Source organism: Pygoscelis adeliae, unplaced genomic scaffold (assembly GCF_000699105.1).
Source record: "Pygoscelis adeliae isolate BGI_AS28 unplaced genomic scaffold, ASM69910v1 Scaffold120, whole genome shotgun sequence".
Lineage (NCBI taxonomy): Eukaryota > Metazoa > Chordata > Aves > Sphenisciformes > Spheniscidae > Pygoscelis > Pygoscelis adeliae.
The window spans coordinates 3,701,934-3,716,555 of NW_008824032.1; the positions used below are offsets into that span (position 1 = coordinate 3,701,934).

At 43.8% G+C, this 14,622-nt stretch overlaps 1 protein-coding gene across 1 annotated transcript in view; it reads right to left on the reverse strand.

The window, feature by feature from the left end:
* Window positions 1–1,999: 1,999 nt before the first annotated feature.
* The window catches only part of MAATS1 (MYCBP-associated, testis expressed 1), a 29,354-nt gene continuing 16,731 nt past the window's right edge, over window positions 2,000–14,622 (reverse strand). Inside the window, exons 10-16 of the mRNA XM_009329312.1 lie at window positions 13,642–13,713; window positions 11,938–12,084; window positions 8,620–8,841; window positions 7,179–7,327; window positions 5,870–5,961; window positions 2,336–2,655; window positions 2,000–2,255 (exon numbers count right to left, since the gene is read on the reverse strand). Of these exons, the coding sequence (XP_009327587.1) occupies window positions 2,354–2,655; window positions 5,870–5,961; window positions 7,179–7,327; window positions 8,620–8,841; window positions 11,938–12,084; window positions 13,642–13,713 (984 nt within the window). The 3' untranslated portion in view covers window positions 2,000–2,255; window positions 2,336–2,353. The remainder of the gene's footprint in view (window positions 2,256–2,335; window positions 2,656–5,869; window positions 5,962–7,178; window positions 7,328–8,619; window positions 8,842–11,937; window positions 12,085–13,641; window positions 13,714–14,622) is intronic.

A 14,622-nucleotide genomic window follows, 5' to 3' on the forward strand; every position in this document is an offset into this window, starting at 1 on the left:
TCTTGTGCTGTTGATTTGTGATCCCAATTCCCTCTCACTGTGCTCGTTTTCTTTCTCAAAGCACATTCTGCGAAGCTTGGAAAAAAAAAAACCAACCCCACACATGACAACTGAAAGCAGTTTCTAGAGCAGTTTCCTGCAGGAATCCTGCTGTGGCCTTCAGTTTACATGCTAGGCAATGTCACGTGGAAAAGATGGCTTTACCCTGATGGTGTCCCTTAAAGCGTAACAGAAGCCAAGACATTTATAGCTCAGCCTGTGCATAGCACCTGGAGTCCCCTGCCCCCTCGCTGTCGTGCAGAGGGCTGTAACCCTGCAGAAGACCAGAGCGCTGCAACCTACGTCCATTCCCACACCTGTTGGAATACTTCTTATCTTTTTAAAACCACGTCAAGTTGTACAACGAGCCGCGTGGAGAACGTTTATTTCAACATACCATCTCAGAAATACAGTAAATGCCTCAATGGATCGGTCTTCCTGTTCTACCGTTCTGCTCCATCAAGTTTTCCATGTCTCTCTTACTACACGGATCTTGTGATTCGTGTTATCCCCCCTCTTTCAAGCAGGCTAAATTTGTCCAAGGCAGCCTGAGGCAAAAGAGCTGATCCCTGCACAGCTTCTCCTCCCACACCGTGGAGAGTGTTTCTTTCTATGTTTTTTCATTTGCTACCTTCCCTTTTACTGACTAGCTATGTACGCTGTAAGGATTTTCCCGAATCCCCAAACCCTAATGGGATCATCCTCACAGAGTCCTAACCAAAACTCATCACCCATCTCTGACTCCTGCCAGGTTCTGCAGTACTTACAGAGGCTGCCTGACCCCACCAGCCACCTGGTGCCCCTGGTTCAGTGACCTGGAGACCAGCAGTGGTTTCTTGGTGCAGCTCCGTTTCCTCTCTCCAGTTCTCATCAGCAGAATACGGGGGTATTCGGACTTTTTTCCTCCTCTCTCCCCCCCCCCCGTCCCCAACAAAACAGAAACCAATTTTTCCAGGAATTCACTAATGAGCCTGAATTTTTGTCCAGCTGCTGATTTGTGTTTTGAAGGAGCAGCGCCATGTTCAGGATTAGTTAGCTGGACCATACCTGAGGCTTTACAGACCCAGCACAAAAAACAGGCTGTCAGTTACTGAGAAATGATGGACGTACACAGAGATCAGCTCATTATCACGTTAGCACTGAGAGCTAATACTGCTATTTGTTGCATAAGTTGTAGCCATCAATGAGTAAGCATTCTAGGTGTGGTGGTGTGGCTGTGCCTGCTCCTCCAAAAGCTGGTGCGTTTGATGTCGGTATCGGTGTAAACGTACCTTTCAGATGCTAAACCCACAGACCTCAGGAATTTTGACAGGTGGGTGCTGGAGAGCTGAGCAAGTCCCTGACAGCTCTCTGATCAGATGCACTGCGCCTGTCTGCAGCCTGCTGATTTCTGACATCCTGAGCTGGAGCACCCCCATGCTTGCAAACAAGGCAAAGCCGGCATCCTTTCGGCACAGCCCCCTGGAGCTGGAAAGCCAGAGTGACTAACGCTGTTCTAAGAAAAATAAGTCTTTCCAGAATTGTTCTCCTTTGGGATGATAAAAAGCAAGAAGAGGCCAGCCCAAAGAGTAACATTTCTGGAAAAGCCGTAAGCCCTGGCTAGTGGGTCCTTTGCGCCAGCTACGTCAGCCCCCGCCATGTCATTCTGCTATCACCGAGCCTTAGTTACTAGTGCCAGACACTGCCTGGTTGGCAGGACCCACTCTGCTGAGGTCAGGGGCACCTTTTCTTTATGCAAGGACTAATTATGTGAAAAGATGATGCAAGATCTGACCGTTTTCGTTCAACGCTTTATTAATAGCACTGCTAATGCAGGAAGCCGCTCTGCTTTACTCCACTAAGGAAATCGGTGGGGCATGCTTGAGAAAAGACTCTGTGCATGGTCTCAACTCAAAATTCCCCACTGCTGGAATATTTTTTCATTTAATGTTATTGATGCAAGGAAATACCATCAAAAGCCCAGGTGCAGATCTTTATTGGTCTGTGCCAGGAAAACAAACAAGGAATGCTAACACTGCTTTCTCACTCAAGCTTCTCTTAATAATTAAAGAGGAAAATTAGCTAATGAGGTCCAAAGCTAGGAGGGGAGGTGGTGGAGGGGGCTGGACTGGGGCTGCCACACCAAAATGTAGACAGAGTGGTTCCAGGACAACATTGCTGGCAGGCAGCAGGAAGGACAGCCCAAGGGAGAGAGAGGATTTTCCATTCTGGGTGCCCTGAAAAAAGTAAATATAATGTGCTTCCCTCTCCTTCACCATGCTCCGAGCCCAAATCACGGAGGGGAAGGGAAACTCACCTGGCTCATCTTCTGTCTCTAGGAGGCTGTGGGATCCTTGTCTGATCCATCAGAAGGATTCACTGCTGTTTCTCCTGGGCTTTCTTCGCACAGAAGTTTAGCTAGTTCACGTGCAACTGGGGCAGAGCAAGTGCTGTCAGCTGCACTAGGTCCAGCAGCTGTCCCACTCAAAGCAGCGCTAGCTGTCCCAGCAGGAGGATCTCCCTTTATCTTGCTGGCAGATGTCTCCCGATGTAGTGCCAGATCAGCCACTACCCTCTCTGTGCCCCTGTGGATGATCTGATGAGCAGCATAGATGTGTTTTCTTTGGGACTGCCTCACTGCGTGTAAAAAGAGGTAAGGCTTTCACGTGGAAATGTACAGCAAAGTGTTCTCCGTAGGGGAGAAGGGAGGGATAGCTTTTAGCCCTCCTGCAGCTGTGGAAAAGCCTATCTCAGGAAAAAAAATCACACCCTTCTAACTTTGGCTGAAAGCGTTCTACTGCCATCTAATAGCAGCAACCAACTTTGCATTTCACTTTGAAGACCAGCCCACACAGCGGGACACGCAGCCAAAGTGTTTTCCTTTCCAGCTTAGGGCATAACTGCCCAGGATATGTTATCAGGCTTTAAAATAACTTCTCCTTCAGTGTCTGTTAATTGCAGCAGGTCTCTGGAAGACTGGAGCTGAAATCTGCCCTCTCCTGTGCTATGATTTTGCCTGCACTGAGAAACTCTTACTGAGTTCAAAGAAAGACTTGGAGACAGTATAGACACATTAAGGCACCTACCTTATCGTCTCCCTTTTGCTACTGCAGGATTGTTCTTTACTGTGTTTTATGGTTTTCATCCAATGTCATTTGTATATATTTCTAGCCCACCTCTTGGGAAATAATTACCAAGCCAAAGCATTCACCCTACAATTCTCTTCATTGCTCTTCACCATTCTTTGTTCCCTCTTTCTCCCTCTAGACTTATGATGCTGGTAAACAATCATGGGGATTGAAATACTGCGTGCTTGTAAGGAGGGTGTGGGGAATGGTGCAGGAAGGAGCTGTGGCTCTCATCATGACACTTCCCTGCAAAAGTCCAAGACTTTCTTGCTGCTTTGGTCTGTTTATGTTATAAGGCTGAGCTGTACTTTAACTCTGAATCTGAACCACTGGTGCCTTGCGTGCTGTCATACAGTTCTGCATACTGTCACTGACTCAGTCGCTCAACGTTACTAACCCACCCTCTTTATGTTTATCCATCACCCAGGTCCATTTTGTCGACAATGAATGCAACTGGATCTCACTTGCGTTTGAAAAAGTGACCTTCACCGGCCAGCTCTCAATTCCCAGGAGAGTTTTCTCTACCCAAGGCATTTTGGCTTCAATCGTGTATACATGAAGTGTATCAACTATACCAGGAATACTCTCCTGATATTGCTGCAGTCCCTTCCTCCATCCACAGTGAATACCATCTAAAAGAAAGCTGGTTCAAACTGGTGAGTAATTGTCCTTTTAAAAGCAAGTTTTTTCATATCAGCATATTGACTTCTACTTCCAGTGAAGGAGGGTTCAGAAGTGAGGTGCAGAGGAGTTTCAGGATAAGCCAGTATTGGATAATCCCTGCTTTTATGCATAGGAATGCAACAAAAAGAGGAGAAAAAAAAAAAAAACAAGAAAAGACTAGGTAGTGGCAAAATAGAGATGTTTAAGGGGAAGCTAAAGCGTAGGCAAAGACTGAACTTGCAGGCCCTCAAATCTTTGTTCTACAAATGGATTTGCTCCTCCGGCAGGCCAGACAACTGTGCTCTCAGATCAGTTCCTCCTAGTTTCAGAGAAGGTGTATGCTGAATCATGTGCCAGGTTGCTAAAACACAGTTTCATAATGAATAATCTGGCTCACTATAGGGAAAGCTTTAAAAGCTGCCACAGAAACGCAATACACTGATGTGCTCATGAGATCTAATGCCATTCTTTGATACTATTTCCTTTGGATTTATATGGAGTAGTTACAGATTCTTCTTCCTTGAAGGTATCGCTGTGCAGAAGGTTTATGGCAGGGTGTGTTCATGAGAGCATTTGTAGACGTTTAATAGAATTCAGCTATCTCTTAAGAGTATGGAGTCCCCTCCACCCTAAGCTGCAATAGCAGAAGAGAGTACAAGCCAGGTCTCTTCCTGACATTTGATGTCTGCCGTCACAAGAATATTGTGGCAAATTTCACCTGACCACGTTTGAAGGAGGTCTTGTACTTTATCACCTATTGCTTTAGCTCTTCCTCCAGTATCCACTTTAATTTTTGCCTGGGTCTAGCTCTGCTTTCTAGGCAAACCCACTGTAGCTATCACAGATTTTGAAGATTTTTTTCCTCTGTTGCTTGGGAGTGCTTCTGAGGTGCTTTGTTCATCAGCTGCTGTTGCATTTAAGCCCAGTACATATTTTCTTCCTTGCTGGCACCACTGTGTGTCCAGAATCCTGGGCAATCTCCAGGTCTTCTCTTTCTGTTCTCCTTTCTGAGACAGGCTAACCTGTGTTAGTGCCTGAGCTGTAGGCTTTGTTGACTAAAATAACATCACCTGCTTTGGTAGGCTTGCAGAAGCAAGGCTAAGGAGAAGGGAGCTGATTTAAGCTTATGCAGAATTGCCAGCTGCTGAATAGATACTGTTGTTGTGACAAATACACAAACTAGGAAGAAAAAAGTCTGCACAATTCAGAGACCACAAAATGTGTTTGCAGGGTTTGTGTTTTCATTCACAAAGCAACAATAAAAGCAATGAAGTAAGTGCTTTTGTTCTCAAGTCAGAGAAGTACACTGCAGCAAGGACTGCTTCAGACTCGATTGTGATACAATTGCTTTTCTTAGGTTGTATCCACTGTCTATGGGTGACTGGTTTAGTCACGGTCTTCTGAGTGTGCTGGTCAGTGGAAATGTCCCAGTTAAGAACAGCCATTTATTCATGATCCTCAATGTAATACACAGGTTTCCAGGGCCTTCCCCTCTGTATTTTGACAGATACTATTCCATTTTGGCGAAACAGAAGCATCCTTTACAACTGCAAGATTATCTACTTAAAACATGATGCCACTACAGCCAACCCTAAAACCTTTGCTTCTAGCTCTCAACCAATTGAGGGGGGAGGGGGAAAGCATAGGAAAGCACATAATCTTCCTTCCGCATGTGGCATATGTTTAAGTAATCTGCCTGTTAAAGACTTTGACAGTTTTTAGAAATTGCCATATAATAGACCATTCACAGCCATGCTACTTAAAGACTTTTCCCAGTTTGTTTTTGAAGGTGCAATGGGCTGCTTCCTGTCATGTAGTTTTATTGTTGCAGATACAACAAATTTACATCAGGTCTGAATTCAGGCCACCATTTTAAAAGACTAAAGCTCATGAGAAATTGGTGAAAAAGGGTCAGAGGGCTTAACTTTCTACCTGCAGAGTGCAAAAGAGGAATCTCAGAGAACTGAGACAACTTTTGGCACTGCATCTTTCCTTTCAGTGAGCTAGAGTGAGGAGGGTGAACCAGTTCATGAAGAGAATACAGTTACTGGACTCCTTACCTTTTTCTCTGATAGACATTTTCTCAGCTTCTGGGATCAGGAAGTCATAAACGAGCTCTGCTACAATCTCTTCTGACTGTAGGCGAGTTCGACTACAGAACAGATGCAGAGTGGTATTAGTATTTTAATTTTCTTTTCAGATCACCTCTGCAAACACAAGACCCCCTTGTAAATATTCTCACTGTTTTCAAGGGAGTGTATTGTCATGGCAGTAATTGTCAGCTGGTTCTCTCTTTATCCTACAAATAGGTGACAGTGTGACTATTCTCCTTTGCACTGCACTGCCAATGTGTTCAATACTGCATTGAAAAGCAATATTTCCAGGGAGAAGATCACCCTAGACTCCTTATCCTTGAAGGTATTTAGGAGCCCAGTTCTCACTGATGACAAACTGAGTTAGACACGCAGATACCTCTGAGGATTTGCGTCTTTGTCAGTTTAGTCTTTGGCCCATTGCTGAGTTTGCTAAATTCTTCCCTTTTGTGACTCTGCATTTGGCTGGGCCCCATACTCCTTTCCATGCCAGTGTTTGGTGGGTTCCCAATTGGCCCAGGGGCTGCATGCATTATCCACACTTCATTCTCCTCAAGGATTTCAACATTCTGGGTGTATTCGTCTAGTTACAAAATACACAGCTGTTGTACCATAGGAGAGTCACTGTGTCACTGGGATTTTTATGGCTCAATTCCAAAAAAAGAGCATAGAAACTGAACTGGAGGTTTGGCAGGTCCTAAAAAGTATTCACTGTTGATGCCCCAGCCAAACACAAGACTGTGGTGTTCTCAGCAACTTACTCTACTCAAAGTGCCTTGTCAGGCAGCCATCAATATGACTGACCCCAAGGAAATTGGCAGTTTCTTAAAGAACAGCCACCCCAGGATGAAAGACTGCTGCATAGCTGTATCTTTTAGCATCTCTTTCAAACCGATTTTCTGTAGCAGTGTAAATAAATGAAAAGACCAGTATGAATGGGTATTGCTTTAGGCAGTTCCCAGATTCACTTAAAGCTCAGTCACAGCATCACATTGGCATGGAGAAGTCTAAAAAGGGTGATTCACAGATCCCACAAGCGATTTGCAAAGGGAATCTGGCACATGCTGTACAGAAATAAAGCCCTGATGGATTTATATGTGTGTACCAGGTAGTAACAATGTGGTTCCCATACAGCGGTCACGCTAATGAACCGATCACGAACAGTATTGCTCTGCCCTTCCCATGTCTTAGATTATACACGTAACCACAGAAGCAGATGGTCAGGCAGGTTCTAAACTGCTGTAAACAGCCTCTAATGTGCCGTTCAATAACGTACCGGCTTTCCATTTCGTAAGCAATGTCATTGACTTCTACAGCCATTCTCTGAATCTCTTCCCTGGCTTGTTCTTCAGCTGTGTTCTCCATGCTACTCAGGATAATGTCTTCCAAGTAGGAGTCAATAGTGCTCTGGTGCACTTTCACCACCTGGAACAAAACACCAAGATATCGTTCCTCTGCCTATTGCTGTGCCAGGAGCGTGGTGGAAACAGATTTCCAAAGAAGCAAGGGCAAGAGATTTTCACCAGACTCTTAATTTCAGGTAGGCCAGCCTGAGATTTGGTTTCAGAGGTGCTTTCTGGGAAGAATAACTTGTGTAAAAATTTATTTTCTAAAAATTCTTTCTGAGAACTAACTGAACAGAAACAAGTGCAGGAAAGAGCCAGTGGTAGAAGAGAAACTTATCCGCAGATCCAATTCTGCTGGAGCAGGTTAGTTCTGTGAATGCAATGGCAGTTGCTTCCTCAGTTCTCATGGTCCCCTGAGCAACAACTGCCAAAAAATCATCATCAGTATTGACTTCAGTAAATTAATCAGCTTTCATTCAAGCAAATCCTGATGGGAAAGGTTCCATCAAGCCAGTCAAAGTAACATGAATAAAACCAAGATAAAATTATTGGTTTCCTTATAATGGTTGTAGAGCAGAGGTTCCAGAAATGGGTGTTTTCCTTCTGCTAGTCTGAAAGGCATAAGCTTATGGCACTTTGACCCTCCTTGCTTCCCACTCAGAGATGCAGAAAAGATAAGAGGAGAAGCTAAAATTAAAAGAAAAATAAACATGATGCCAGACTCTCTTGATATTAACCTCCTCCCACAAAGTTTGAAAATTATTGGTATAGTCAATTAGGCTCCCACTCATTCCTTTCAACTGGGAGAAATATGCTTCATGCAGTCAGGAGCTAAAGAATAGGAATAGCACTATAGAATAGTTATGGAATATGGTAATTCAGGATTTTTGTTTCTGGATTTCAAGGTTATGTTATCCATTATAATGACTTCAAAGTAATTTTTGTACCTCTTGTTATTTGCACTCCACTTTTTGGGGGCAAAATCTTTCCAAAACCTTGCTTAAAGGCATCCTTCCTGGGAAAGCACCTATTAGTTCTGCTGGACAGACAAAGTGCTGACAAAATATTATTCCTAAAGATGATCTAGGTACATCTGTTCTCCATAGGTGTTTGTTGTGGAAATTTAGAAACCTACATCCATTCATGATATGCCTAACAGGACTGTCTGTAGGGGTATTCAGATCATCCTTAATTTAATAGGCATGACTCTTTTAGGAAGGAATCACCCTCTCTTCACCAAGCCTTCCCCTGCAATTTTAAAACTAGCCATCACCAAAGTCAGAGCAGAAGCACCTCCCTTCCATCTGGACCTTCCCACAAGGAGGCAGTTCCTACAAGCCGCCCACAGTCCCACCAGTCTCCCTCTCCTGCCTGTTTGAAAATCTCATCTTCTTCCTGGCGCCGCCTCTCTTCCACCTGACGACGTCCGCTCTCCTCTGCTTCCCGCATCCGCCTCTGCCTCTCAGCCAGCATGACAAAAGCATGGATCTTCCGTTCTTCTTGCAGCCTCACCAGCTCTTTGGACAGGAAATCAAATATGTTTGCCAGTACCCTTCCTTCTTCCCTGGCCAAGTGGTTCTCCACTGATGACAGCTTTAAAAAAAAAAAAAGCAAAGAGTTGTGTTACAAACCCCAGGAATGTTGTTTGAAGTCCCAGGACTACCACAGGCATGTGAAACAGCTCTGCAACATCCACTCAGACCAGCCATGGGACAACCCTAGGAGTTTTGCATTCTTCTTGTTTTACATGCGCTGGCCTGGATTCTGCAAAATGTAATGTTCCTGTATATAGGCTCTAATGGCATAAAGAGGCTAAAAGATGGCAAAACTAGTGAGGGCGGGAATAGTCCCGATACTGTCACACTAGGACAAGCAGCCCCTATGCTTGGGTGGGTGGGAGGAGATAAAGCACTAAACGTGCTATATTCCAGGTATTATGAACTACTGTGGCTGTGAGTATAACCCAAATAGTTGCTGAGGCCATCTGCTTGTTACTGGGGAATGCTCCACTGCCCAGACCAAGAAAGGGGAGGTATAAAAGTGACAATGAAATGACTTCAGCTGCATACCCTCCATCTTTCTGTGCTAAGTTTAGCTAGACCGGAACAGAAAAATAGGATCAAAAGTTGCAAATGAACCTTCTTTCTAGCATTTGGAAGGAAAACCCTTACTCTTTATGAGTAGGAAGCTTGAGTAAAGGTTTAGGAAACTGTGCAATTTTGAGTACAGCCACATTTCTATCCTCCCCTGAGGATACAAAATGTTTGTTACAGTTCAAAGCCACCTCAGTGAAATGGTACATCTTTGGTTGGACATTCATGATGTGACCAAAGTGATTCAAGTTGCTGAGATACTACAGCAACCGTGAGTCCCTACAGGTTTAGCTATTGAGTTATTACCTAAAACTGTTACTAATTGCTAACAAATTCAAATCAACAGTAACTATATTGAGTTTGCAGAAGTGCAAACGAGACCTCAAAATTCCAGGTAATAGAAAATCAGAAAGTCTGTGACAGAGCTGAGACTAGATTCCAAGTGTTCAGTGTTACTGTGCCATTCACTCCTTGTGCCAAGCACATCATGTTTTATGGGTTGGGTATGCATGATTGCACTTCAGAAAGGGACAAGATCTATGGTAAGTTCATTATCTATCTCCAGTATGGACTATGAAGCCACAGTCCTTGGCAGGAGAGAATGTCTGGAACTGGCTGCGATGATGTGCCTCTGTTGGAATAAACAGGCAATAACAGAGTAGACCTGAATGTAAAACTCAAAATGGAGCTGAAATATCCCAGACAAATAGTAATAAATCAGCTCATTTGCTCATGCAGTGTTTCAAAGAAAGTGGGATTGTCAGTGTTGCACACATCTAGAAGTGACAGTGCCTAGCCCATGGGTGTTTAAGATGGAGGATGGCAATGCAGTAACTGCACCAGCCCACAGGGAGGGATAACATGGAACTAACATGCTGCTGCTTCTTTATTGCTCCAGGTGCTGTGTCTAAAACTGGTGTGAAATGGAGGAAAACAACCCAGGAACACTCTTGTCTTAGACTTTTGTTATATACGAGGTTGGAAATCTTCAACCCCTCATCTTTGACCATTTTATCGGGAGTTTCTGTCCTCTTTCTGCCGGAAGCATTTCTTGAAAAATGCCTCTTTTTATACTGGAAAGGTCAAAAACCTGAACAAAAACTGTGACCACCAAAAATTAAAGAACTGTGAGTCATCAGTGACTTTCTAGAATAGCCACACACATAGAAAACTCCTGCGCATGCATTCCAGAGAGTTTTAAAGTTCAAAGTGTTTGAAGACCTGAGCCTTGGACTGTATGCCTTCAGAGACATAGTAAAAAAAAATGCAAGAGTAGAGGAGGTAGATACCAGCAGAGGGGGATAGTGGCTCTCCCAAAAGGAAATTCTGAGATCAGAGGTCAGCATCTTTACCATTTGCTCTCTCTCCTTCTCTGTGAATGTCATGGTGTCTGAACTGCTCTCTCCTTCACTCTCACCTGGGCTTCCAGAAGAGAAAGAGCATTTCAAGTTCCTAATGCCTAAGGCGTTTATTTTTCTCTTAATTCCTCAGTAGAAAAACTCTCTATTCCTGCATTCCACACCTGGGCTCCCTGTGTAGGAGGGAGCACCTGGAAATGATAAACAGCAAAACACAGTCACCCGGTTCAATTTTTACTGAGATTTGAGGGGAAATTTTGTCGCTGCCCACCCAGCAGGAAGCAGTGCTCTGGCTTCACCTCTGCCAGGCCAGCTGGCCAGCGGATGCTGTTATCATAATCTGGAACCTGCAGAATTGCCTCACAGCTGGTCACCGAAAAAACAGAAGAGTAGTAAAAACTATAGGAAAATCTGCAGGAATGTGGGAGATACTGTATATCTGAGATGCAGTGAAGTCTGGACAAAATTTCTTTATGATCCATTTCAGACCAGCATCTGCCATTTGATTCATTTTGCTCTGGAAGGTTGTGGCCCTGCAAGGAAATAGGATGGGAATTAGCATCCCCTGCTCTCACTAGATCCTTGGCAGAGGATGGAGCCCAAAATTTCTCTGCTCTCCGTAACAGTGGCAAGTACAACAATGTGACACCATTGCTAAGGTCCTAGAAGTCTCAAGCCCAGCCAGATTTACAAAGTAAGTCTGCTTTGGCTTCTTTTGTGATGTTTTATGCCTGAGGAGGAGCCTGCGAGGGTGCCAAGCTAGAAAAGGAACAGGGAAAGGGCAGAGCAGTAACACACATTCAGTAAAACATCTGACAGATGTGAGTGACAAGCATGTATTGTGATGCCAGGTCACAGCACCAGTCAAATGGATTGAAATGTGGGAAAACTGAGGTTCGTCTGACAGTGCGGTTTGTTAAAGCCCTGTAAATAAAAATAAGTGCTTTGTCTGCAAACAAAGCAAGCGCAGCCTGGGTAACAGCTGTGGTCAAGGTGCCTCAGTCTGTTTCTGAGATTCCCCAGGACCCCCAGAGCAGTGAGAGAGCCATTTTAGCCCCTCAGGCATTCAATGCTTGGCCTGTGCTAGGAGAGCATTTTTGTTACTTGGGGTGCTTTCTGTGCTGTGGATAATAGAAAACATAAAGAAATTAAATGCGAGAGTGTTGGTAGTACTGCAAGTACAGAGTGCCCAGTCAGGACAGTGTTGTGAATCAGCCTTCCCATCTATACAGGCAAACCTTGTGCATTTGCAAGTCATGCTGTTGCTGTAGAGCCAGTGTCATTTCCTCCTCTGCCTTCAAAAGCAGCTGTCCATCCTCCTGCAGTGCGTGAGTGGTGCGCAACTCTCGGATCAGTTCCAGTCGCTTCTCCTTCCCTTCAAACATCTTTAAAATAAAGTTAAACAACCAAGCATATTAAATGGAGAATATAGATCAACATGTTTTGCCAGCAGAGCACACCCTTCTTCTCCAAGTTGCAAAGTCAGCTGTTTCCAAGACTAGTTCTCTGTAACAAATTTGTGGTCGCATTTAGGCAAACACTACAGCTGTCAGGTAAATCTTGCCTAAACCCTCCTGCAGAGAAGATGGAAGTTGAGACCTTCTGCTGTGGAGTATAGATGATCCCTTGCTACTTTATTATATATATATTTTTTAAATTCTGTTTGTCTTCACCCAGAACTCAAACCACTGGAATGCAGAACAGCAACATCAATGTCAAGTGAAAAGGGCAATAGCCTTCTGGATATCCTGTTGTATCAGCCTCAATGTCAAAGCTTCCCAGTGTGAGCATTGCCCCTTTTTCTCAGTCCAGGGTTAGATGTCTCCTATTTCAACATATACTGTTCTCTGACCTTCTTTTTGAGGGAGTCCAGCAACAGCTCAAAGCAATAAATTGGTGGGGAGGTTGTTGAAACTGCTGCTGTCCCTGTTATGGGGTTATGTGGCCCAGCCCTTCCCTGACACTGTCTTATTTTCATTCCCCCTCTCTTCCAACAGGGCTTCCAACAGCAACAAAGGATCACTTAACCCTGCTCATGTCATTCTCCAAATAAGTCATATATTTCTGATCCAGTAGAAGCCGGAACGAGATTCCTAAAATGGTGGGACGTTTCATGATGTGAAAGTCAACAGTTCTGCAACGGCATCAAACATCCTTCTCATAGATCACCACAGAACTGGAGAAGACTTGGGAAGTCTATATTCCACCTCAAGCCACTTTCACGGTATTGCATTGTTTGCTAAAGCTCAGGTCAGGGTCCCACATGGGAACACTTCACAAATGTTAAATAGTTAGCACAAGAGAGAATATCAATTATATTCTCAGCAGGCATGAAAACAAACCTTCTGGACTGGTTTGATTGAAAGTGATAGACTTGCTTAATATATAGCCCACGGGGCATGGCTACTCAATTAATTTTTACCTAGACCCACTTCTGCTCCACTGAAAGCAGAATGATGGGTCCTGCACTTGCTGGAAATCACGATGGTATGCTTCAGTTGCTCCTCATCTAAGGTTCAGCTCACCATCACAGGAAGCTGGAATGATGGTATGAAATACAAGCTGCCCTGCTGGGATGTGGGAGGTTTCTTGTGCCTGGGATCTTGGCACAATCAAGGCAAAATGTACTCATGGTCCAGATCTAGTGTAGAATTTGCCATTTGAGTAATTCTGCTATGAAGCATCTAATTAAACAGCTGAGTGCAGGGGATGGCAGGAACAGGAAGACACTCACAGACACGTGTAGGAACCTAGAAGTTCCTGTAAGAAATTTGGGCTGGAGAGCAAAGACATCAGCCTTGAAGGACTCCAGATAACATACAGGAGGATATGCTGCAGAAGCCTCATTACCCTTGATTAGTGCTGTGGAAGAAAGATTGCAAACACACTTTCAATCATTCCCACATTCTGAAGAGAGACATAAAGAAGGAGACACAGAATACCATGTTCTGAATAGCCCTGCCTCGGAGCAACTTCTGCAGAAAGATCACTGCCAGTTCTGTTTCCTCTTCCTCCTGCCGAAACACAACAAACATCCACACAATAATTAATTATTTCTTTGGAGACTGAGATTTCTATAGATTATCCATCTAACTGTCAAAAAGTCTAACTCATATCCATTCTTTTCTCAGTTGTTTCTGAACACCATTCTTCTAATTTCTAGAGAAAGGAAGGTGAGTCAGAATAATACGTAATTCCATGTTTTACAAGAGATGGGGGATAAAGGCTGTATAATTAGATTCTATTTGAGATTTTAGAGGGTCTTTAGAGACGAGTACCTAATGATAAGGAGATGCTGATGGAGAAAATTACTGTATGCATTAGAAGTTCTATTTGTAGCTTGACTGAATCTGCGTTTGCAAAATGAGCGTCAGCTACATTAATTTAACAGGTCAAGACGCTAAAGAGAATTATTGTTGAAGGAGGTGCAAGAGAGCTGTTAACCATAAATAAAGGGATTAAATTAAAAGGGAACATATACAATTTTTCTTTTGATATTTATTCCAGTGGTGACCTTTATCAGAGTAACTCAGTAAATTTGAGACTCAGAAAGTGATAGTTTGGAAGTAAAATTAATTACATTATATTGTGATTTGTCTCTGAGAACTTCACTGGCCTAGCATTGTGTGACTGATACCAACTTGGAAGAATGATGGAGCACAGTGGGAAAGGGAACATGACCATAGGAGGAAAGAAGAAAAAAGAAAAGGCTTATTTTAAACAGAGGAAACACAGCTGGCAGCATTTTTTCTTGCTGAGGGGTCTTCTAGTCTGGAGTTGACAGCAGAATGAAAAAGCCCATTGGGTGCCTCGGAAAGATAAAAAGAAACCTAAAAATTGCAAGGAAGGTTTTTTAATAAAGAGTCTATGAGGTCTGCATTGAAATGTGGTATTTTAGAAGTGCCGGAAAAACAGGGAAGAGC